The sequence below is a fragment of the Sturnira hondurensis genome, unplaced genomic scaffold (genome assembly GCF_014824575.4).
Source record: "Sturnira hondurensis isolate 20B ecotype Veracruz unplaced genomic scaffold, ASM1482457v3 Scaffold0001120, whole genome shotgun sequence".
Taxonomy (NCBI): domain Eukaryota; kingdom Metazoa; phylum Chordata; class Mammalia; order Chiroptera; family Phyllostomidae; genus Sturnira; species Sturnira hondurensis.
The window spans coordinates 1,074,283-1,101,061 of NW_028073751.1; the positions used below are offsets into that span (position 1 = coordinate 1,074,283).

A 26,779-nucleotide genomic window follows, 5' to 3' on the forward strand; every position below is an offset into this window, starting at 1 on the left:
GACTCTGACTCTCCCTGCTGTGTGGCCTAGTTCTGCTTTTTATCTGCGCACAAAACAGCATGGATCAACCTCAGACTACATCTCTTTCAGGGGAATAACAAAAGTCGCTTTCTTTTTTTCCTTTCAAACCCGCTTGTTGGTTTTCTTTGAAGGCTGCTCTGGGGTCTTCCGACTGATTTCCGTCTTATTTTCCTCTCACCAACATGAGGATCCCTTCTGTCTCACATCCCGGAGGGACTGGGATGCCTTAATTCACGGCCAGAGTTGTTCGGCCGTTTCTGCAGCGGGTTTACAAGCTACCTCCTCATCTTTGCGAAGCTTCAGGGCCAGGCGCGTCTGGGCTCCCAAGGACTACTGTTTTGGCCTACCCTTTACATTATCACTATGGAGCTGGGGTTAAAAAAAGAAAAAAAATATTTTAACGCTCCCTTTAGCCAGCCTGGGAGGAAAGAAGGGTGGAAGTTATTTCTAANTCGGGCCGGTCCGCCGCCGTGAGCCGCGCGGGGGCCTCTCCTGCTCCTTTCAGCTTTGGCCGACTCTGACTCTCCCTGCTGTGTGGCCTAGTTCTGCTTTTTATCTGCGCACAAAACAGCATGGATCAACCTCAGTCTACATCTCTTTCAGGGGAATAACAAAAGTCGCTTTATTTTTTTCCTTTCAAACGCGCTTGATGGTTTTCTTTGAAGGCTGCTCTGGGGTCTTCCGACTGATTTCCGTCTTATTTTCCTCTCACCAACATGAGGATCCCTTCTGTCTCACATCCCGGAGGGACTGGGATGCCTTAATTCACGGCCAGAGTTGTTCGGCCCGTTTCTGCAGCGGGTTTACATGCTACCTCCTCATCTTTGCGAAGCTTCAGGGCCAGGCGCGTCTGGGCTCCCAAGGACTACTGTTTTGGCCTACCCTTTACATTATCACTATGGAGCTGGGGTTAAAAAAAGAAAAAAAATATTTTAACGCTCCCTTTAGCCAGCCTGGGAGGAAAGAAGGGTGGAAGTTATTTCTAACAACATCTCTCGATTAACAACTAGTTTCCACAGAGAAAAGCAGCAGCTGGGGTCTCGGTCGCGCCCTCGGGCCCTGGCGTCCAGCGGACCTTGCCCAACAAGCCGAGGTCTCTGGTAAATTTATCGATCCTCTCCGCACCCTCGGTTTCTTCAGAACTAAAATGAGCACAAAACACACACCTTTCAAGAAGGGGGGGGGGGCGGTGTGAAGACCAAACAAGCCAGTAAGTATTAAAGGCATCCAAGAAAGAGCATCCCGTTATAATTCATTACTACTATCTTATCACTAATCTCAGGGCCCAAACCAAGTTTGCCCCAGAAGTCTAGCCTCCCCAGGAGCCGAACGCCGCGATCCGGGCTCCACCTCAGGCGAAGCCCTTCCAGACACGCCGGTGCGCACGCGCGCCTTCAACTAGTAGCGCAGTTTGCGCTCGTGAAGGAGTTGGAGGCTGGCGCAAGCGCCTGAGCTGGGCGGATCGCGCAGGCGCAGCTGGCCTGGGGAGGTTGAACTGGCCTCCTATCCTGGTCCGCCATGCCTGAGGCGTCCCGTTGGCACCGAGGCGGTGAGGGGTGCTCCCAGACTGGGTGGGACAAGGCGGACTTGTCATTCCCATAAAGAGAGGACGCTGTAGCCCCATATTTCTTCATGTGTGAGATAACGTCCAGCACATTTATCCTTTTCTGCCTCCCCTAACTCGGGGAAGGACGGTGACCCCATTTTACAGATTGGAAGACCGGAGCTCTGTAGGGAAGTGGCACTCCCTCCTCGCCCTAAGCTTGAGCTGGGCGCTGGCATTTGCTGTGCAATGGCCATCGGTAGACCAGTCTCCGATGTGGGGAGACATAACTTTGACCAACCCCAAGCCTAGATCTTTTTCCCACCAGGCTTCCCCAAAATCAGTAGTGATGGGCAGAGAAAATGATTAGGGACAGATGTGAGGGGTTTGTTTTGTATTTTGCTTTTTTTTTTTTCATTTTAAAACAGAACCGGTCCTGTACATCCACGTTAAGTTATAAAATTCATTAGTGTGCAGTCACAAAATGACTGCCCACTTACCCCAATGGGAAAATGTTTGTAATTCTCCTTCATAAAAGTGAGAATCAAAAAATAATAAGCCACTGACCCGATTTTTCCATCATCGTTATTTATATATATTATGAATTACATAATGATGTAAGGAAATTTTTGTTTTATGTCTCACAGGGATTCCAAAACATAGGCCGCCTTTCAGAAAGGAAGAAATTAGAACCACACTTCAGGAGTTATTACTCTATATTATTTTTTTAATAAACCTATGTATATGTAAGTACACAAATATACATGAAAATGCTGTTTGGACTAAAATTATATGGAGATGAGAAATAAAACTTAGACTTAATAAACCCATAGGCTTTCAGAATACAGAAATCTCAAAAACTAGTGACACATTTCAGACATGATCTTAAATTCATATATACTGAGTTTCCAATTCTTTAATTTTTATTTTTATTTAATTCTTGTTCAAATACAGTTTTCTGTCTTATATTCCCAGCCCTGCCCCTCCCCAGTGCTCCCCACCTCCCTCCCATTTCTGCCCCCCACCTTAGTTATTGTCCATGTGTCCTTTATACTTGTTCATGTGAGTCCATCCCCTTTTCCCCTATGATTCTCTCCCCTCTCCCCTCTGGACCCTGTCAGCCTGTTTCGTATTTGAGTGTCATTGGTCATATTTTGCTTGCTTGTTTGTTTTGTTATTTAGATTCCTGTTAATGGTGATATCATATGGTATTTGTCTTTCACCGCTTGGCTTATTTCACTCAGCATAATGCTTTCTAGTTCCATCCATGATGTTGCAAAGGGTAGGAGCTCCTTCTTCCTTTCTGCAGCATAGAATTCCATTGTGTAAATGTACCACAGCTTTTTGATCCAGTCATTTACCGATGGGCATCTAGGTTGCTTCCAACTCTTGGCTATCATAAATTGTGCTGCTATGGACATCAGGGTGCATAGGTTCTTTTGGATTGGTGCTTCAGGGTTCTTAGGATATACTCCTACTAGTGGAATTGCTGGGTCAAAAGGCATGTTCATTTTTAGTTTTCTTAGAAAATTCCATACTGTTTTCCATAGTGGTTGTACCAGTCTGCAATCCCACCAACAGTGAACTAGGGTCCCCTTTTCCCCACAACCTCTCCAGCACTTGTTTCTTTGTTTATGATAGCCATTCTGACTGGTGTAAAGTGGTATCTCATTGTGGTTTTATTTTTATTTTATTTTATTTATTTATCTTTAGAGGGGAAGAGGAGAGAAATATCAATGTATGGTTGCCTCTTGTGAGTCCCCTGCTGGGAACTGGCCTGCAACCCAGGCTTGTGCCCTGACTGGGAATCGAACCGCGATCGTGTGGTTCACAGGCCTTTGCTCAATCCACTGAGCTACACCAGCCAGGGCTCATTATGGTTTTAATTTGCATCTCTCTGATAGTCAGCGATATCAAGCATCTTTTCATGTGTCTCTGGATCCTCTGTATGTTCTCCTTGGAGAAATGTCTTCAAGTCCTTTGCCCATTTTTTAATTGGGTTGCTTGTCTTCTTTGAGTGGAGTCGAGTGAGTTCTTTGTATATTTTGGAGATTAAACCTTTGTCTGAGGTATCATTGGCAAATATGTTTTCCCAAGCTGTTGCTTCTCTTTTTATCTTGATACTGTTTTCCTTAGCCATGCAGGAGCTTTTAATTTTGATGAGATCCCATTTGTTTATTCTTTCCTTTATGTCCCTTGCTCTAGGGGATGTATCAGGAAAAATATTGCTGCGTGGAATATCTGAGATTTTCCTGCCACTCTTCTCCTCTAGGGTTTTAATGATTTCACAGCTTATATTTAAGTCTTTTATCTACCTTGAATTTATTTTGGTGTATGGTGTAAGTTGGTGCTGAGTTTCATTTTTTGCATGTAGCTGTCCAGTTCTCCCAACACCATTTGTTGAAAAGGCTATCTTTACTCCATTTTATGTTACTGCCCCCTTTGTCAAATATTAATTGATTGTAGAGAGTTGGACAGTTTCCAATTCTTAAGGGACAAAACTTTACATCACAGATGCAAGGTACAGCTTTCATTGTCAATATTGATTGAATTAATTATTTCTTTGGGTTGGCCATTCTATCTTGAATATAAATTATTCCTTTGAGTTGGCAAGTCTAACTTGATTTCTTTTAGAACTATATAGGTACATTAGCTCAGTTTCATAGGTCAAACCACAAATGAGGCCAAAGAAGTTAGTTTTAGTTTCAGCTTTATTCTCTTCCCTGTTGTGTTGCACAATTAATAGTAAAATATGCTTGTGCTGAGTCACAGAACACATATAGGTCAATGCAGATCTTTTAAGGACTGGGAAAACCTGCATTCTTCCTATCTTTGGGTCAATAGCATTGACTTATCGGTATTAAAGAGTATTTTGCCTTTAAAGTAAACTTACTGGCCAGACTTACCTCGTTTTGATGTGGACTACATACTGGCAATCATGTGTCAATTAATTGCTTTGTAAGGGTGAAATTGAGTTGGATCTGAATTACAAATACAACTGTAGCCAATCTCATAAATTACTACAGAACATTTAAGGAATTGAAAAATATAAAAAGATCATAATCCCATTATTCAAGGATCAAAATACTTTTTCATAATAAAAATCATTGAAGACCAAAATCCCTGAGGACAGAGGATTTGTTTAACATTGTGTACAGTGAAATAATGCAACATTAAAGAGTGGCATAGGCTCGTGTGTCATGGATTGATGTTGAAGATACATGGTCTCTACAAACTAAAGAGCTAGCAAAAAAGAAAAAAAAGTTTAGTCTATACTTAACTCTAAAACCCATCCCCCCCACCCCAGAAAGTGACAGAATATTTTTAAGAGCTGTTAAAATTTGTATCATATGCCATAACATAGTTTTAATTATTCCACATGCATTATCTCACTTCTCATAACAAAACTGAGGTACTCAAACTGTTATGTTTGTATTAAAAGTCTATCATCTTAACTACTCATCATAATTTATTGCCTACTCTCAATATGAAAAAAAGAGTCAACTTGCTGAATAGTATGTGTAATGTGATCTCATTTTTGTAAAGAAATTTATTTTCTTTAAAAATGTGTATGCATATAGAAAAATCTGTAGAATATATGCCAAATCTAACTCTAGCTGTGGAATTACAGGAATCTTCTTCCTGTTTTATATATTTCTATTTTAGTCATTATTACTTTTATAATTAGACAAATTGAATTTCAGAACAAAGTTGGGAACAAAATTAATTCATATTTAATCCTAATAAACTCATAGTTTTTAAACATAAAATTTTATACAAAAAATTCTTCTCCTTAGTGACATTTGGAATGACAAACCCACACATGTATTACTTAAACAAAGTTATGTCATCTGTGTTTTTGGACACTTCTGTGCCTGGTGAAAGAACCAACTTTAAGTCTATTCACAGGACAGCTGATTTTTGGAAGGTAATGTATCATGTGACTGTGGATAAAATAGCTTTAGGGATTACACAAACCCATGGCACATGTAGTAGGCCCTTGATACATGTCTGTCAAAGGTACGAGTAAAAGTAAAATCATTTCTTTATATTAGAATCAACCAACCAGCATTTATTGAGGGCCCATATTCTCAATGTGATCAAGTTCTTCTAACTTCAAACAAGCATTATTTACTGTATTTGGAAAATAAAAAACTTGCTTCTTATGTGAGGGGCTAGAATCCAAAGTCAGTCTATAATCATGTAGGGTGAAAATTACTCCTAAGAAATGTTTAAATTGTCCCTAAAGTGAAATATTTGTGTTTTGGGTATCTATACAACCTTGTACTCTGTGTGTTACAGTAATGTAGAGTATATAATAAAGAGTACATATACAAAACAATTTTATAGTGTTTTTAATTGCATGAGAGAATCACTCCTTCAACATTGGGACAGCCTTGTTTTTTCCATTACACTCAGCAAGATGCTTACACTGTGAAGGAAGAACAATTAAGGAAGACCGCAGTTTTGGGTATCCCACGTCACGACCACTAGAGCATGGGTAGAAGGGGTAGGGAAGGCTCTCCAGGGATCATGACAACTCAGCTGAGCTGTAAGGGATGAGTAATGGAAGGACATCAGAGGAAGAATAAGCAATGTGTTCTATAGGTAATTCCACATATGCAGCCATTTGACATTACAGCACATAAAATGCCAAACTGCAAATTAGGTCAAATCATGAATGCCATGCTAGTAATTTGGAATTTATGAAGGAGACAAGGTCATTATCATCATTATCATTAATATTAATGTTGGCTCCGTCAATAATTTAATTTTCATACTCATCTTCAAAAATCACTGGTTTTTAGATGCCTGTAGGTAACATGAGGAATATAGGTTCTGTTATATGTGACATGAAAACATTTTTCCATAACATCTATTTTTCTATGTGAAGTTTATGGAAGGACCCCTTTTGGAAGGTCTGTACTGGGACTCACAGTCCAATGACAAAAGCAGTCATATCTACTACGAGAACATACTTCTAGGAGTCCCCAGAGTCCGTCAACTCAAAGTCCGAAACAACACGTGCAAGGTCTATCCATCTTTTCAGCCTTTAATGACTGACTGTTATGCCAAATACACTTCTGAAAATGAAGACATATCTGATTTTGGCCTTAAACATGATACTGAGTAAGTAGTGTAAAATTACACATAACTTATCCTAGCAGCTTACCATTATATCATTAAACAATTGTGAAAATGTGTATATTTTCCAAATTATACCAACAGGGGTCTTATGTCAATATTAGTATCAAAGGACAACTCAAATACAGTGTTTAGCAAAGGAAGAATGAACTGTTACTTTTTGTTGTTGTTTACTAAATGCTACAAAGTATATTCATTTTTTCCTGGTATATTAAGTCTTAACTCATTGGACACAAGGCAAAGTATCTACTTTTGCTCCTACACTATGCAGTGAGTTCTGGCTTTGGCCAGACTCACCTCAAACACATCCCAAATGCTCCTTGGGATCCCTAAGAAGTATCCTAGGTGCTTAGGCAATTTTCCTCCTTTCTCACTCTGACTTACCTCAGTGATCTCTCTATTGCTGCCATTATTAAAAAGGGGCAGTAGTCCTCTGCAGGTAGCACTGCATCTGATGACACCTGCCAAAGGCATTATGGCCATTGTTCTCCAAAACAGTTGGTGTAGAGTTCTAGCTACATATTGTATTAAAAATACAAAAGCTCAAAGCCACTGACATGACCTTCCCTTAGCACAGAAGCTGCTGGCATTATTGCTTTTAGGGTCCTATGAAAATCTTCAAGGGCAGATAGTAAGTCTTTTGTAAATATTTATCAGAAATAAAAATTCTATTTATTTTAGAGAGAATGGGATGGGGGAGAAACACTAATTTGTTGTCCCACCCATTTATGCATTCATTGGTTGACTCTTGTATGTGCCTTGACAGGTGGTCGAACCTACAACCTTAGCACATTGGGACAACGCTCTAACCAGCTCAGCCACCTGACCTGGGCACTTCCTATGTCTACATCATAACATGCTTATACTGCTATTACTTGATTTTAGTTTATGTATCATCTCTGTCATGGAAGGTGACTGTCATGTGACCCTCTTATACCACTCCCTCTATTACACACACTTCTTATTCCTCTTAGTCTGTAGTTATACCATTTGTTCTTATTAATCACAGTTTATACTATAAATATTAACAATGATTACATCTCCTTTCTTGAACAACCTCCCCTCTAACCCCAAGATTATGCCCACATTGCTTTGTAGTTTTTGTTGACTTTTCTTTGTGTGTTTTTGGGTGTTCTTCAGGACAATCGAGTGCTTGTATAATTTTTATAAATCTAATAAATTCACCAAGATGGTGACATTACCTTAAACACTGCAGTACTATATACTGTTTCCCCTTCAATGAAAAATTACAAGGTAAATTATTTAAGTACAAATTTTAAATTGGAATTTCAACTCATGTTAGGTATTCAATATTCTAAATTCTCACAACTACAAATAATTTAAATACCAAATTAACACTATGAATTTAGAATTATAGTAACTTTCATTCCCTAACAACCAAACTAAAAATCAATTTGTGCTTGTTTATATACCCAAAATGTAACATTCATTAATTAAAAACACTTAAAAATTGGAACTAGGATAATGTTGGTGTAACAAATGTTCTTGTTTCAATTTAACAATCATGTGAAAAACAGTCAAAAATACAACTATAGAATTTTCATTAAATATGAGTATTTTTTCTTGATGGTGTCACTGTTTCCCCCACTGCTGTCAACAAACATGGTATTGTAATAAAAAAATACAAACTGAGCCATCTTTGGGTGACTGTTCAGTCTGATTTGGGAACATGGAATGACTAAAATGAGGAATCAAGGCTTTTTTTGTGTGATACACCAAAATTAAGATGAAAGTAGAAAAAATAGAAGCAAAATTTAATTACCCACATTTTGCTTTATGTACTTTCATTAAAACAAGATACCTATATAACAATATATGCATTATAATACAGTTTTTATTTCCTGGACATTATATAAATGGTATATGACCTTTGGAAGACACTCTATGAAGCATCTTTCTTCCCCACACTGAGACAGATCTTTCTGAATCAAAACCCTTGGTCTCCTTCTAGTTAAAGGGTTAAGATCTAATAAAACAATAGGGACAAAATGTCAAAGAACAAAATGAGTCATTTTCTAGATTTTAAGCTCTGAGTCAGAAATAGATTTAATTTTTTTCCTCACAGCAGGCTGTCCAGTGTCTTGTCCACAACAACCACTTAAAAAAACATATACCTTAATTCTTTTAACTTCATCCTGAACTCATTGTCTTGCTTCAAAATTACTCTAATACACCCTGGCTGGGTAGCTGAGTTAGTTGGAACATTGTTCTGATATACCAAAAGGTTGTGGGTTCTATCCCTGGTCAGGGCACATACAAGAAACAACCAAAGAAAACATATAATAAGTGGGGCAACAACTTTATATTTCTCTCTCCCTCTCTCTCTATATATATAATCAATAAGTAAAAAAATTACTCTAATGAACTTAGTACCACTTTTTTTAACTGCTACTTTTGAAAGGAAGTTTAGCTGAAATTCTTAGACTATTTCTGTCAGTCTTCTCATATCTCCATTATTCTTTTTCTCTCCAACAGATGGAAGTACTCTGCTCCTAGTATCAACTCCCCTTGGCATTGGGGATTTGTTGGTGTTTACCACAATGGGGGATATCTTTTCACTTTATCAAAATCAAAATCTGACACCAAAACCAAGTTAACTAACCTTCAACTGAACAAATGGATCACAAGAGGGACTCGAGTTGTTTTTATTGACTTTTCATTATACAATGCTAATGTAAACCTGTTTTGCATCATCAGGTGAGTGACCTGAAACCTTTATTATATAGGCAATTTAAAAAGCATGCAGAGCCCTCACTACAGTTTCCAGTTTTTACTGAGATTAAAATTAAAACCTTGAGCTCTGGCTGGTATGGCTCAGTGGATTGAGTGCTGGGCTGCAAACCAAAAGGTTGTTGGCTTGATTCCCAGTCAGGGCACATGCCTGGGTTGCAGGCCAGGTCCTTAGTAGGGGGTGCTCGAGAGGCAACCACATATTGATGTTCCCTCACTTCCTCCCTCCCTTCCCCTCTCTCTAAAAAATAAAATCTTTAAAAATAAAATTAAAAGCTTCAAAATAAATAAAATGTAGTTCTGCTAATAATGAAAAAGAAGATAAAGCAACATCATATTCAGGTTCATTATTTCAGAATATACTCAAGACCATGGACAATGTTAGTTTTATATTACTAGAGGATATATAATCTTATTTCTTGTCATTCTACAATTGCAGTGATCTAACATTTAGTTTTGCTGATTCCTCCTTTTATTCAGACAATTTGAACCTGTTAATTTCCTTTCAGAATGAGCTTTCTTATTTTTTCTCAAGAATAAGCAGTTTTTATCTTGAACAATATATAACAGTAGCCAGCACCCTAGAAATGATACAGCAGGTGGTGATTTGCAAAAAAAAAATGGTTAACAATAGTTAACGACCTCAATTCTTCAATCGTTGCCATGTAACCTGGCAAGGGCCCTGCCACCCAGGACAGGGCACAATGCCCCAACCCTCGATACTTGGACTCAACCATTTGATTTTCTTTGATCAAGGGAATGCTGGCACATATGATACAAGCAGAAGTTTGAAAGTGGTTTATACATTAAAACGCTTTCTTGCACCTCTGCCATTGCAGGAGGACATGCCTGTGCTAACTTGTTTAATCCACCAGAAGGAAGAGAGACATCCTCTCGTAGAGAAGAACCAGCCAAAGGGAAAAAATTCTTTCCATTTAGTCCAATTACCTTAGGTCATCTACTTAACCTTGACCGTGCTAATTGGTTTAAACCTGGGTTCTAGAATCAAACTCTGACAAAGGAAATAGGATTACTATTTTTGGACCTGCCTGTGAATTGAATTAGTTTCCTCTAAGTGATCTGGGAATGGCTGGGTAGCTGAGGTAATCAGAGTTCTGTTAACAAGAAGTCATGGGATAATAAAAGCTAGAGAGGCAGACAGTAATGTCCGCTATCTTCTCAGTGAGTCACTTTCCCCTCATGAGCCTTACGCTTTTACTCCGAGGGAGATGTAGAACTGGTGCTTATTCTGATTAGGGGACTCTACCCTTGTGCGATAGTTACAGTGAAACACAGCCGTGGCCTTTACAATTTGTAAGATGAATAAAACAAGTAAATTACTTTAAGCAGCCAGTGGACATTGTACCTATTATTTTATAGTTCTTCAGGGAATCAGAGCTTTTTACTAACATTATTCACCCTCCCCACCAGTCTGTATTGGATAAAATGAAGAATACAAATCATTTCTATGTCCAAAATAAGAATAGAAACATTGGGGTAACTGGCCTAAACACAAATGAAGAACTAACTCCTTGTAATACTAGATTAAGTCCACATTTCCTTTCTCTGGGTTTTACGCTTATTCTCTTTTAAAAAAGATTTTATTTACTTTTAGAGAAGCGGGGAAGGGAGGGAGAAAGAGAGGGTGAGGAGCATAAATGTGCAAGAATCAGTTGACTTTCACACACCCTCAACTGAGGACCTGGCCCTGTGACTCACACATGTGCCCTGACTGGGAATTGAACCAGTGACCTTTCAGTTTGCAGGCTGGCACTCAATCCACTGAGCTACAGCAGCCAGAGCTGTTATGTTTTAAAATGTTATTTTTTAGAAATTACAGATTTTGAAACTTTTACATGGTAGGATATCTAATCAGTAGTTGTGAGGAAGCATACTGCTCACACTAAGACTTTATCTACCTGTTTTCCTTTTTGTACATGTATCTGGGAAACTAAAATAAACGCTGTTTTTTTCTTTTGCTTATTATTTTACACTTCAGATCAAAATACTAAGTTTCTTTCACTCCACTCATTTATCCAACACTGCACACCTACTATGTGCAAAGTGAAACAAATAGTTCTTTTCCACTGTTAACTATTTTTTGGCAGCACCTTATTCCATAACCAGTAAGATTTGTTACTATCTTTATTTAGGTAGGAATAATTACTTTGTGACGTTGTGACAGAGATGCTTGTTCCTTAAAGTACTGCCAACTCTGAATTATCTGAAGTTGTGGAGAACATTAGAAATACAGTGAACCTTAAAACCTTTGTGTTGAAAGTCATTCTTGTATTTGCATACAGATCTTTGTATCCAATATCCAGTGCCTAAAGTAAACTTATCACCTGAGTCCTGGCTGTTGTGGCTCAGTGGATTGAGTGCCAGCCTGCGAACCGAAGGGTCACTGGTTTGATGGCCCAGTGAAGGCACATGGCTGGATTACAGGCCAAGTCTCTAGTGGGGGGTGCTCGAGAGGCAACCACCCATTGATGTTTCTCTCTCTCTTTCTCCCTCCCTTCCTGTCTAAAAATAAATAAATATTTTTTTAAAAAATAAACATAACATTTGCTTTAGTATAATGTGATCTTGACATTTAGAAAGAAATCTCTGAGAAGCTAAAGGGAGAGAGTGTATTTTCCTACTCTGAAGTATTCAAGAATTATGCATTTGGGGGCGGTCCTTGACTAATAACAGAAACTAACGGTATAGCATTTTCTTAAACATATCTCATTCTCCTGTGGAAATAAATCAGTATCCCCAGTTATGAACAATCTAAATTCAGAATAGAATAAATGTCTGGCTAAAATCACATCTTACTCTTATTTATCTTGGTCTGTGATCACTGTAAATATTCAAAAAAGTACAAAGTACAAAAGCAGAGCCATTACAAAGTAAATCCACTAGAAAATTTTCAAATGGAACACATGACCTCGAGAAAACATATTTGTACAAAATAATTGATTAGCCCCAATTAGCAATTTCACAACGAATTATGTACTGAAGTATAAATGCCTGAAATGCAGTTACTTTCACAAATCTAATTTTACAGATTGGTGGCAGAATTCCCTGCAACTGGAGGAATACTTACTTCGTGGCAGTTTTATTCTGTGAAGCTCCTCAAATATGTTAGCTACTATGATTATTTTATTGCTTCCTGTGAAGTCATATTTTTAATTTTTATTATTGTCTTCATAATACAGGAAGGCAAAAAAATAAAAGAATTCAAGCTTGCCTATTTCAAAAGTATTTGGAACTGGCTAGAATTACTCCTTTTGATAGTAAGTATATATTCACAAGTAAGGTTGAAGGGACTCATACATGAACTCATCAGTAAGAGGGGTGTAGAAAGCAAGTTTCTATTCATCAGGACTGACTTTAAAGGCTCCAAGTAGCAATCATAAAATGAACTGTTGCAGGACACACTAACGGTGCCTCCAAAAAGGAAACACCTATTTTTCCACTTGGTTGGGAAGGCCAGCACAAATCTAAAGGAATATGTGATTCCATAGGCATCATGGTTTATTGAATGTGCACAATAGGTTTCATCTAACCCCACATAAAAATGTCTTCCTTACAGGGCCTCATATTGAAAATCTTGGATCTTTGGGGACAAGGTCTTTTAAAATATACTCCTCTCTGTTGCCTAAATCTGCTTCCCTCCTCACACTGACGTCTGAAAGAATCGCCAAAAGACAAGCCTCCACAAAAGACTGAAGAGGAAGGAGGTTTGAGCAGCCGGAGAGTAGCTTATGGCAGAGAACGTCAGGATAGGAAAATAGTCCCTGAAGGAAAAGTCCAAAGACTGCCCACCCTGGTCACTAAACCATACCAAAATAAACAAAAAGAAGTAGGCAGGGCTGGACAAATGAGAAGAGCTTGGTTTTAGGAACAATACACTTTTCTGGCTTCTACTCTTTCACCCCTACTGGTCAACTTAGTATATAAGCCTTGTTTCCCAAAACCAGATTGCAAGTTTATTGGAGTCAGAAAGTACACCATCTACCTTCCCTGGCATCCCAGTCATGTTTAACATATGGCAGGCACCGTGTTAAATGTTTAACAGTTTGAGTATTTTAGGCAAGGGAAATCAAGAAAATTTTCATGAGTTATAAAGCTCGGATACCTAGTTCTGAAATCTTCTGAAGGCCTCTAGAAAGGTTTGTTTTTGAAACTGTAAAATTTCCTCCTTGTAGTGGTACATGGTGGAAATATTGGACTTTTAGGTATCACGTGGTTAGATGGGACAGAAACCGTTATGGCCTTGTCAGAATGACATAATCACTGTACACGTTTGTGTTTCGTGACCCAAAGAAACAGACAGATTAGAATGGCAAGATCAGTATTCTTCTACTTTATGATTGTTACATGCCTATAAATTGAGGCTTACTTCCATATAAAAGCCTATGTTTACTCTCCCACCCTTCTGTTGAACTTTTCATGAACTTTTTCATGTGCTTCTTCACAGGATGCAGGGGGTTTAAGAGGTAGAAATAGCCTTTAATTTAATCCTTCTTTTTTTTCCCCATATAGTTGTGTTTTGTGGCCATTTTTGTCAACTCATACTATAACATACAAACTTTTCTGTTACTCGAACCGCTGTTAAAAAGTACTGAGAAATATCCAGACCTCTATTTTCTTGCATACTGGCACATTTATTACAGCAATATAGTTGCTATTACCATCTTCTTTGCATGGATAAAGGTATTTATATTTTATTATATTAGATACAAAAGATATTATTAGCTATCAAAATGGGAACTTAAAACTACAGTCATGAAAAAAAGAATATTCTTGACTTTTAAGTAATTTTAAAAGGAGTTTAGCCCTGTAATGATTGCTGGCAAATCCTCAAATATTCCTATCATTAAGCACCTCCTTTAATTTGAAGATTTCTTGTGAATTTAACTAAATTCTAATTATATTTCACATTCTATTTCAATTAAATTTGCTCTTTCAGATATTCAAGTTCATAAGCTTTAATAAGACCATGTTTCAGCTGTCATCAACCTTGTCCCGCTGCATCAGAGACATAGCAGGATTTGCCACCATGTTTTTTATTGTGCTCTTTGCTTACGCCCAGTTAGGGTTTCTTCTTTTTGGATCACAGGTTGACGACTTTTCCACTCTTCAAAATTCCATGTAAGCTCTTAGTATAAAGGTAATCACATTTTCCAATTTATAACAAAAAAACCATGGAATGATCTGTAAGTAGTAACATAAACTTTAATAACTTAAACTTGGTTTATTTTCACTGATGGCCAAATATGTCACACGGTAGGAATGGTCAGGCAATGAAAGATCTTAATGGATAGTGAAATTGGTGTTTTAAGAGCTACTAGGTCGAGCTGGAAAAATTATTTTCATTTCTTTTTTTTTAATATTTTATTTATTTATCTTTAGAGGGGAAGGGAAGGAGAGAGGGAGAGAAATATCAATGTATGGTTGCCTCTGCTGAGGAGACACAATGTATCATGTGTCCCCTGCCGGGAACTGGCCTGCAACCTAGGTATGTGCCCTGACTGGGAATCGAACCATGATCCTCTGGTTCGCAGGCCCATGCTCAATCCACTGAGCTACACCAGCCAGGGCTCTATTTTCATTTCTTAAATAAACACAACGCAAAGATAAAAAGACCAAGTTAAATACTGAAACAGAACCTCTTATTCTCCCATCCCAAAAAGGAAAAAAAACCCACCTGATTTGTTGTGAAATTTTGATCTCCTTGCAATTCAGCATTTCTCTTTTTATTGTACATAAAGAACATGACAACCCAGTATTAAAACCTGGATAAGTACTTTACACATGATCTAATAAGATCTTAAGTACTACTGGGGATGAAATTCGAGATACCTTTTGAGTCCTAGGACTCCAGCTAGCTGATTTCTTTGAAAATATTTTATGCCTTCATTGTGTAGTTCGAATGCCCCCTTTATGTGTGACTGGGTGAAGCACAAGGAACAAGAAGTGTTCTTCCTTTTGACTGACAAGTCATGCAGTATCTACATTTAAAAGTTCTTCTCAGATTTCCCCTTGAAACAAGGAACCCACACACATAACATGCCCCTGGTCTGTGTGGGCATCACCAGTGCAAAGTGATGAGAGAGTAAGACACTGGGGTAAGAAATTCTATCTCTACTATAACTGTGCTCATTCAAAGCCTTTAATTTCTTAATTTTCCATCTTTAAAATTAAGAAAATGAAGATTTTAAATATTTTAAGTGCTATTTCATATCGGAAACAAGCTTTTATAGTTACTGAAGAGAATAAAATAGACTCATGTTTGAGGAACATAACCAGCATTTGGTTGAGATTTAACAAGTGACAAATTGTTGGTATCATTGTTATAGAAAGAGCAAAAATTAAACACATTGATATTATAAGCAACTTTAGGGCTCTTGGGTCTAGGTACACGTTGAAAATCACTTACTGGACAAGGTCGAAGTACACTTAAGGTTTACAGGGCACAGGAATAACTAAAATGGCCACTGCTAAGATCAGTTGGTAAAAAGTTATCTCAAGGTTCAAATCTTGTAGGTAAACATTGGGTTCACAGTCGTTAAATAAATTGAAGCCCAGCATTTCCTGGACTACCTGTTAAGCTATCGAGGCTCCTCAAGTCTGGCCTTCAGGAAATTTTCTACATCTAGCTTTACAGACCTCTCTGCTAACATAAGCCAGAGAGCAAATGCCCAGCGCAGCTGAGTACTTCCTAGACACACTGGTAAACCCCATCAGTTGTCATGTATGTATAAAGGGATATAATATTTTCTGATGTTTTTCTTTCTTCCCATCAAAGATTTGCACAATTTCGAATTGTTCTCGGGGATTTTAACTTTGCTGGCATTCAGCAAGCCAGTCCTGTCTTGGGACCCATTTACTTCATCACCTTCATCTTTTTCGTGTTCTTTATCCTGTTGGTAAGAATGACCATGTGTTTGCTTTTATGCTTCCATTTTTTAGAATAAAAAATAAAATCAACAATTCAGAAGAAATTACAGTACCACTGCTTAGATGTCAGAATGTTTTATAGACTTAAGAATGGTGTAGATTCCTAGTATCCAGTGTCTAAATATTTTCAAGTTGTCCTATGGAGAATGTGATCACCACAGTTACCATCTATCTGGGTGTTTATTGTGTGCCAGAAATGTGCTAAATCTTTAACAAATATAAATTGAATGTCCCAGGTCCCTTGAGCCGCAGACATTCCATACCAGCAGGTTTGAATTAGGCCATTAATATTCTGCCCACATTGCAATGGCTTGGCCCTCAGAGATCAAAGTTCACACCTATGATGTTCAGGAATCTGCAGGACGGGTGTCATATGTGCTCAGGACCTGCTCCTGACTTCTATGAAAATGTTTGTTGTTACAGCCAAAAGTCTTCACAGTGACATAGCTGAACCACAGTGAAAGCTGGAGAGGTGGGCTGTGGGTAAAAATACCTTCCACAGTCGTTTGTGTTACCTGAATAATAGTAGTCTAAGAGCCTCAGTAAGATTTGCATTTAAACTTAGAATTTAAAAAAAACAAAACCACCCTTATGAAACATAACTTACATTAGTAAGTGTTCTTCTGATATGTACTATTGAGAAATCAATGTATATACAAGTCACCAGTTCATATACACTACTTTAAATTCTGCATATTTACCATAAACATATCCGCCCAGGTCCACACACTACACAGCAGCACCCACTCTACTCCACAAGTCGTCTTGGCCATTTCTCTGTTACTGACCACAGGAGCTACTTTTAAATTTTAAATCTAGTTTTACGAATCCCAGCACTTGTCAAAGTCACTAACATTTAAATTTTTACTGAAATAATTATTTGAATGTTTCCCTCAGAACATGTTCTTGGCAATAATTACTTATACCTATTCTGAAGTGAAAGCTGATTATTCAATAGGCAGAAGGCCAGATTTTGAACTCGGTAAAATGATTAAAAAGGTATGTCAAATTCTTTTCCTACTTAAAATTCTAAGAGAAATCTTCTTCAGTTTATATACTTGTGGTCTGAGTAACACTTAAAACCCCAAGTGACAGGGGGTTTGGGTTTTGTTTTTGTGGGGGGTTTTAGTGGGGGGTTATTCATATTTGTATTAACTGTGGCCAAAATTATTTCAGTTTAATGTATCAAACAGTAGTTGCAAATACTAAGTGCAAAGGTGCTGAATAGAAGTATCTTTCCCCTCCAACAAGTTTTCAGTGTACATGCTGGCAAATCTATAAACCACCTACACTCAGAACTCCACACGCCCATCTCCCTCACTTTCCTGTTTCTGTCAATGACAATACTCATTCCTCAGTCACCCCAGGCTCAAAAACCTTGAACTTATTCCCCTGTTCCTTGTTCAATCTGTTGCCAAGGCTTGTATATGAAGTTCATCTCTGCAGTCTTTGCTCACGTCTGTGAAACTCAAGGACACTTTGAATTTTAACTGCCACCACTACCCTAGGGCCCTCAGCACTTTCCATCCAGCCTTCTGTATAGTAACGTGTTCTTACCTGTTCTAGCCTCTTTCCTGTGCCGGACCAGCTCTGAGCACATCACTTCTCTGCTCAAAATTCCTCAGTTTCCCTGGGCCTATCAAAATAAGTCCAAATCCTTTACTCAAACATTCAGGGCCCTTTTAAAGTCTCACAGCCTCAAACTATTACAACTCACTACGACCTGACTACAGAATTTCTACTTCCTATGCCTCCATTTATAGTATGGTACGTCCCAGTCAGTGTTTTAAGCACAGTGCTATATAGCATGCTTGCTCCACCACTCCCCCGACTCCCCGGCTCATGCCATTCTCTGACCCCAAGTATGCTTCTTCCGCGCGCGCACGCGCTCTCTCTCTGACATGCTCTTCTTGACAGAGTGGAATCTTCTCTGCCTGCTTGACACTTACCTCACTTTGGGTCAGAGCAGCATCACATGCATCCGCACCATGCTGCCCACCTCTGCATACCCAAAGCTTTGCACTTAACATAAAAAACGTCCTAATGGCGGCTGTGGGATTTAAGAATTCATCTGTAAAAGAAAACTGTTAATATGCCCCTTACTATCTTGTGGTTTCCTCTTTTATCTCAGTTATGTTGGTTATATGCATTAAAGTCTTAACATCTTTACTGCAATAAATGTTAATACTTTTTAAAGATTTTTTCCTCAAGTTCAGGTGTGATGCCCACAGGAGAATCCCATTCACTTTTCACCAGCAGGCAGAACCCAGTGCCAACAAACTGAAAGAAGGATAATCATAGCATTGGCCTCTACCTTTCTTTAGAGTAGCAGTCCCTAGAGATAAGCACTTCCCATGTCCTTAACTGAACCAAAAGTGAATATAGATATATTTTTGGTGACCTTTTAAACTATTTTCAATTATGCCCAGAGTTACAACAATGTCCTCGAAAAACTCAAACTAAAGAAACCTCAAAAGGAAGAAGATGATAAAAGGTAAGATGACTTTAAATTTTTAATTTACCATTTTAAATCTCTATATTGTAAGAAAAACTTACATTGAGAGTAAGGTTTTGATAGCAAACCCACCACCATCCAAAGTACTGATTTTGTCTTGAAACTGTAAGCTAATGTTAAAAGTAACGTAAGGCGTGCCATGCTATTAATAAAGCTCAACAGAGGCTGGGCAAGAGAGTGAAGTCCCTCTAAAAAGGTAGGAAACAATTTCTGTCTACATTAGGCACATTCATTTAGCTATTGAAATAAACCAATTATACACAAAATAATACTTACCTTTATTAAATCATTTTGTTGTCAAAATACTTCCGACACCCACACCTCTGACAATGGGATATTGTATAAACAGTTTCTTATAGCTAGAGATGTGAGTCTCTGGGTAACTTATCAATAACCACGTTTTCCAAATTAGTATTATTAGAAAAGAACAGAAATACAATTCAGATCTTTCCCATAAATCTGATTGTGTTTTATGCTGGCACTTCCTTTTTTACTGACATATGCCTCTAATTTCTATTTTATACTTAGTATAAAAAGCACAGATTTGGCTGAACAAGCCAGAAGAGAAGGCTTTGATGAAAATGTAAGATTTTAATTTTCTCATAAAGAAATTTATAGCTTTATTAGAAATATGCTTAGAGCCCTGGCTAGTATGACTCAGTGGATTGAGTGCTGGCCTGGGAACCAAAGGGTTGCTGGTTCAATTCCCAGTCAGGGCACATGCCTGGGTTGTGGGTCAGGCCCCTAGTTGGGGGTGTGCAAGAGACAGCCACACACTGATGTTTCTCTCCCTCTTTCCCCTCCTTCTAAAAATAAATAAAATCTTTAAAATAAAAAAAAAACACGCTTACGAAAGCATTCTGGACTTCCGCCAAGATGGAGGCATAGGTGGAAACACTGTGCCTTCTCCCACAACCAAGTTTGAATACAACAAAGGTTTGGAGAAACAAAGACACAACCAAAGGACAGAAAATTGAATTATACGGAAGTCCGACTACATCTAACCATTCAACGGGACGGAAAGAGGGGCGGAGCCAGCAGCNGCCCCCCCCCCCCCCCCCGACCCAGGCGCGCAGGCAGACGGGAACCAGTTGGGATGCGGGGCAGACCGCGGGCGCATATTCGCGCACAGTGAGACAGACCACGCAGGCCCCAGGGGGCGAGGGCTGACGGAGGTGGCACACTCTCGTGCAGTGGGACAAAATGCGTGGGCCCGGTGATGGCAGCAACTGCGTCACCGGTGAGGGCCGTGGCAGCAGGCGACGGACAGGACGCCATAGACCCTCTTTGACCCCGCCCCCACATACAGCGTCACAACCCAGCAACTTAGTTGCCCTTCGGCACCAGTGAGGGCTGGGGCGGCAGGAGGCAGACGAGACACCAGAGTCCCTCTTTGACCCCGCCCCCACATACAGCGTCACAATCCAGCGACTTCGTTGCCCTGCTCTAGTGAACACTTTAGGGCTCTGATCCTGCTATGGAACAGGCACAAACAACCCGAAAGATGGCGCAAGAAGAACTCAAAGTCCCAGAGCCAATAACTCTAAGCAACCGAGAAATTGCCAGCCTCTCAGAAGCACAATTCAAGACACTATTTATCAGGATGCTCACAGAACTGGTAGATTATAGTCACAAATTAGAGGAACAAAGTCACAAATTAGAGGAACATATGAAGGCTAAACTAATTGAAATGAAGGGAGATGCACAGGAAACCAATAGTGATGGAAAGGAAACTGGGACTCAAATCAATGGAATGGACCAGAAGGAAGAACAAAACATCCCACCAGAAAGGAATGAAGAAATGAGAATTCAAAAAAATGAGGAGAGGCTTAGGAACCTCCAGGACATCTTTAAACGTTCCAACATCCGAATTATAGGGGTACCAGAAGGGGGAAAGAAACAGCCACGAGTGGAAAACTTATTTGAACAAATAATAAAGGAGAACTTCCCCAGTCTGGCAAAGGAAATAGACTTCCAGGAAATCCAGGAAGCTCAGAGAGTGCCAAAGAAGTTGGACCCAAGAAGGAACACACCAAGGCACATCATAATTACATTAGCCAAGACCAAAATGAAGGAGAGAATCCTAGAAGCATCAAGGGATAAGGGGACAGTCACCTACAAAGGAGTACCCATCAGACTGTCAGCGGATTTCTCAAAAGAGACCTTACAGGCAAGAAGGGGCTGGAAAGAAGTATTCCAAGTCATGAAATCCAAAGACCTACAGCCAAGATTGCTTTATCCAGCAAAACTTTCATTTAGAATGGAAGGACAGATAAAGTGCTTCTCAGATAAGGTCAAGTTCAAGGAGTTCATCATCACCAAGCCCTTATTATATGAAATGCTAAAGGGACTTATATAAGAAAAAGAAGATGAAAAATATGAACAGTGAAAGGACAGGAAGCTCACAGTTATTAACAACCACACCTAAAACAAAAGCAAACCAAGAGGACAGCTAGATCAGGAGTGGAACCATAGAAATGAAGAACACATGGAGGGTTAGAAACAGGGGTGTGGGAGGGGGAGAAGGCACAGAAAATAGCATAGATGGTAGGTAGAAAATAGATAGGGGGGAGGGCGAGAATAGTGGGGGAAATATAGAATCTAAAGAACTTGAGACACATGGTTATAAACTAAGGGGGGGAGAATGGTGGGGGAGGGAGGGTGCGGGTGGAGGGGAATGAAGGGGGGGAATAGAACAACTGTAATGGTATAATCAATAAAATATATTTTAAAAAAAAAGAAAGCATCTGATTTACAACTGAAAAAAAAATTTTTTTCAGAACAGTAGTTGCCATCTGCAACTATTTTTCCAGAATCCAGATTCTTGTTTCAGGCAAATCATTTGGATTCCAGATGCTCTTTCTTATTGGTGCTCTTAGGCAGACACCCTGGTCCTAAAGCTGTGTACTCACTGTGGGATGATCACACAGGGCTTAGAGAGTATACTCTGTTGAGATGATTATATAATTTTTCTCTTATAATCTTAAATGTGATAAATTACTTCAATAATTTTTATACTTCAAAATTGTAACATATTCAGTAAATGACTCAGTACATATGTGTTTAATAAATAATTATAAAGCACACAACACATGCAAGGAAGAAAATGTAGGCCAAGAATTTTTATATCCACCAAAGCTGTACTTCAAGGCTGTTTTTTTTTTTAAGATTCTATCCATTTATTTTTAGAGAAAAGAAAAGGGAGAAAAAGAGGGAAAGAAATATCTATGAGAGAAAAACATCAACCAGCCACTGCACCCCACACGTGCCCCTATGGGGGACTGAACCCACAACCCAGGCATATGCCCTGAGAACTGAATCAATGACACTTTGCCTCGCAGCACAACACCCAACCAATTAGCCATACCGGTCAGGGCTCAAACAGTTTTGAACATGCAACAAATCAGATAATACTGTTGTATTCCTGAGGGTTCTACAAGAGGGTCGGTCAGCTTCAGCCAACCAGGAGATAATTAGAGAAATTTTGCAAAAAGGAAGGAGAGAGGGAGAAGGCATAAAGTAGAAAAAGCTGACTGGTTCATATATAATAGCTAAAAGTCTAAAAATTATCATTGTGTTAATAACCAAGAAGAAACTTTAGCATATTTAAGAGTATGATAATAAATAATAAGAAAATTTGTATTTAATGATTAAGAAATTTTTTTTCACATTTTAACCTCTCTAAAATCAAGTAGTTCCTTATGGTTAATGGTATGTCATACTTTAATGGGCAGCATTTTTACTCAGTGGTACATAACAGTATGTCTTACAATAGAACCCACCTCTCAGATACAAGGAAATATAGTAACATGATTGAAAATGTAATTGGGGCCCTAACCAGCATGACTTAGTTTGAGCATCACTGCGAAAAGTGAAAGGTCACCACTTCAATTCCCAGTCATGGCACATGCCTGGGTTGCAGGCCTGGTCCCTGGTTGGGGTGTGTGGGAGAGGCAACTGATCAATGTCTCTCTACCTCTCCTTCCTCTCTCTAAAAATAAATAAATATTTTTAAAAATTAAAAAATATATATATAATTGGGTAGTAGAGAGGAAGAAGATAAAAAGGAAGAAATTACAAGCTAATTTTCTTGTTGAACTTGTTTGGTTCCTTGTTAAGGGAATGACAGCAAGAAAGGAAGGACCAGTAGGGCATAACAAGATACATGAATAAAAACAAAAATACCTGAGAGGGAAGTACCAAAAGAAAAAAAAGAGAACAGAAAGTATAGCATACAGTGAAAGACAGTATGATACAGCCATGACCATATATAAGTGACATATCAGTAATGGCAAAATCGAGAATAGGTCAAGAAAAATAAAAGGATAAAAAGAAACCAAAACAATATAATGAATAGGTGATCTTACATATGTATTCAATTCAAAATACGCCTTCTTTCTGAAAACCCATTCATTAAAAATGATCATATATTGGGACACATAGAAAACCTCAAAGAATTTCAAATAGTAGTTAATATAGAAAAAAATTCTCTGAAAACAACATAAAAATATATTAATGAAATTAGAAAATAAAAAAAATTGAAGGCCCTGGCTGGGTAGCTTAACTGACTGGAGCATCACCCAGTGACAAATCTCCAGCACCAAACTTCACAAACCACTTATGACACCTGTGATCAGTCCCAGCACCTTCTTCATCCACCGCGTATCTTCATTTCAGTTGTTTTTACCTTTCTTGAAATAATGAAGCATAATATGCTGAAATGTTGCTTATTTTCTTCCATCTTCAATCTTAAAATGGCTATCCAAAAATTCACAAATTTTGTTAAGTTTTTTGTTAAATGCATGCAGATATCGCAGCTGGCACAACACAATCTAACAAAGATGTTTCAAATGAAGTAAAGACAACCAAATGCTACTAGAGCCATCATATGGGAAAAAACTAAACAAACTTTTTGACCAAACCAATAAATTATTGTTTTCCTACTACTTTATTGAATTCTCTCATACATTTTCAGTTCATTATACACCTAGAAAATTTAAGGGAATCAGAGGCCATCACTACCATTTCCTTTTTAATTCTTATATATTCTAATTTATTTCCAAAGAAGACATACAATAGTCATCAGTAGGTACATAATACAGGTGCTGGAGAGAACTTCCATGTGCAGAAGCAATGCTGAGAAGAAAACAAACCCTAGTTTCCTCCATCCTCTCATAAGGAGGAACCTAACAAATCCAGTAGCAAAAGTCTGAGGAGTAAGTTCTCAAAGCCCGAGACACAGCATCACAGAAGAGAGAGTGTAAGAGGATAAATTTTGAGTTGAGAGACATTAGCTACATAATTGGCCCAGTCTGCCCTTTTGGCTATTTAGTACACACATTTGAATTCCCATGACAATAACTGTGTCGTTTCCATCTAATAAGATACAACTATCTTTTATACAAATGAAGGTACTCATTCTCTCCCCAAGAAGGGTGAAGTACAGTCGCAATAGTAATTGTATTCACGCTCCATGATAGTAATGCCTTTTCTACTCAAATAAAAATCCCTTAAGACTTTGATGTGTAAACTACAATGTTTATTTTTGGACATGGAAGTATTAGGAGCATCACACCACCCAAGATTTCCCAGGCTCTAAACACAGCTCTCTCTGCACTCATCTGGTGGCTGCAACCAACCTGCTCTTGAGAATTAGGATCAGTCACCTCTGTCAGTACAAGATTCACCTCCTGGGTCAGTAGCCTGAGGGATCCCCAGTGGCCAGGGGGTAGTCTCAAATTCTTAATTGTTTGTGTCCCTTGGTGGAAGCACACTATTTATGAGCTTCCTCCTTTGGCCCTCCCCTGCTACCAGGGACTCATCACTTAGGGTCCAATCAGAAAACAGAAACACACTAGGTAGTTTAAAAGGAGGTTTGCTACAAAGAATTCATTTCTGAGATATTAAAGACTTACAACTGCCAATGTGGAACACTAAATTAACCCAGACACAATTAAAAGGCAGCAAGCCTTTTACAGGGAAGAGGTGGGATTAGAACCTAGGGGCCTGGAGGAAATGCCCCAAAGACATCCTGCTGTGCCTACCATTTTCCTATGACTGTCAAGGGTGGCTTTCTGAGATCAAGTGATGGTTGAGATGGGTTTTTTGAAAGGTGAGTCAAGTTTATCAGACTCAGTCTATTCAACCCGTATTACTCTGCTTCCACATTATAATAGGCTTGGCCATTTAGAAATAGTTGTGGGACCTCCCACTTTTTAAACACCACATTAAAGTGCTAGTAAATATGTCAAAACATGGGTACCGTATTGTGGCCAAAATAAAAGTAAAAAGACTGAAAGCCATCCTTTCCTACTTCAAATATGTTGGTGTTAAGACAAACACTGTCTGATAAGTAGCTTCTCTAGCCAGAACAGCACACATTTATCAGGTAAACAGTGCAAACTTGGGCACCACCATGTGCTCTGAGAAAGGTAGTGAGAGCCTGTATACAGCCTGTTTCTGCTGCTTTGCTCTACTGCCAGAGTGGGCAGTGTAACACTCATTTACTGACAAGTATTTGAATCACAACTGGCTGCACTTTCCTCTTTCCCTCTCTTTCCAGAGAGAACCTTACACCCCACAATGTACAAGGCAGTTTTTCTAAAGTTGGGGAAAAGGTATTTGGACACTAAAAGAAAAATGGACAATAGTGAGGCCAAAGCACAGGAATGACTGTTGAGGATCAGAGGAGAATGTAGTAACAAGAATTTTCTGGTATGAGAAACCCATACAGGGCTAAGTAGACAGATTGGAGAGCCCAGGTTGATGCAGTAATTATGAGGAGGGGATTGGGAAGGTTAGGTAAGACTGCAGGAGTCTGGCTGAGAAGCAATTGGGTGGGCAATACCCACAGTTGTACTTTGAGGCACATTTGCTTCACTCGAGAATAGAGGTACAGAAATAGCTCTCGCCAAGTAGAGAATGAAGGCAACCCTGAAATAAGTCAGCTGGAGATGCAGAGGGGAGGACGCAATGAAATGAGAATAAGCTGATAATTATAATTTTAAAATTCCCCAACTCTGCCAACAGCTCTAACACCAGGCCCTCTGAAGGGACTGCTGATGCACAGACCTGAAAACTGGCAAGGGCACAGCCCTGGAGGGTATGGTTTCAGATTATCAAGCTTGTGATGCTTGTGTGGCAAGCTTGAAATAGAGAAAAATGTAAAGATTGCAGCCTAGGCTTTTCCTCTAACTTGACAGGAGATTCAAAGTGCAGAGCAGATGAAAAAATGGAAAGAGAGGCTGGAGAAAAAGTATTATTCTACAGAAATTCAAGATGACTACCAGCCTGTCACTCAAGAAGAATTTAAAGAGTGAGTTATTTGTTCTCGCCAGGGTACTATGGGACACACAGCATCAGGACTGGGCACTTGAGTTACGCACATTATTTTCCTGAACATAAAACCTATTCTGCTAAGATGCCACTTTCATTTTTCTTTTTTTTTTTTACCCAACTTTAAACAGAAAGCAAAATGCTTCATTTGTTTAAATGTAAGAGTGAGACCAACTGATTTTACCCTTGTATCTCTAAATAGGAGCTGTCATTCATACTTGGTATACATAGCAAATACCATTCTCCACACAACTTTAGAATATTTGATTCCTGACTGACTAGGAACATTGTAGGAGCTTCAATACAACCTTTCCACTCAAAGCATTTCACAACAGGCACTACTAACCTGCTGTTTCTTCACGCACAAAGTGTTACTTACTCATTCTCTGCTTCTTCCTATGTTCTTCTGTAGCCTGTTTTTATATGCCGTGGAACTGGAGAAAGAATTACACTACATCAATTTAAAACTAAACCGACTGATGAGAAAGGTCTCGGCTCTACCTTACTGAGTCAACTGGAGG

At 38.8% G+C, this 26,779-nt stretch overlaps 1 protein-coding gene across 1 annotated transcript; it reads left to right on the top strand.

The window, feature by feature from the left end:
• Positions 1 to 1,539: 1,539 nt before the first annotated feature.
• Positions 1,540 to 26,772, top strand: PKD2L2 (polycystin 2 like 2, transient receptor potential cation channel). Its single transcript, XM_037060821.1, has 14 exons — positions 1,540 to 1,570; positions 2,212 to 2,310; positions 5,362 to 5,492; positions 6,459 to 6,694; positions 9,206 to 9,427; positions 12,510 to 12,738; positions 13,991 to 14,161; positions 14,418 to 14,599; positions 16,257 to 16,377; positions 17,306 to 17,407; positions 18,838 to 18,902; positions 19,452 to 19,506; positions 26,126 to 26,238; positions 26,671 to 26,772. The coding sequence occupies exons 1-14, from the start codon at positions 1,540 to 1,542 to the stop codon at positions 26,765 to 26,767; spliced, it is 1,854 nt and encodes a 617-aa protein (XP_036916716.1). The 3' UTR covers positions 26,768 to 26,772.
• Positions 26,773 to 26,779: the final 7 nt, after the last annotated feature.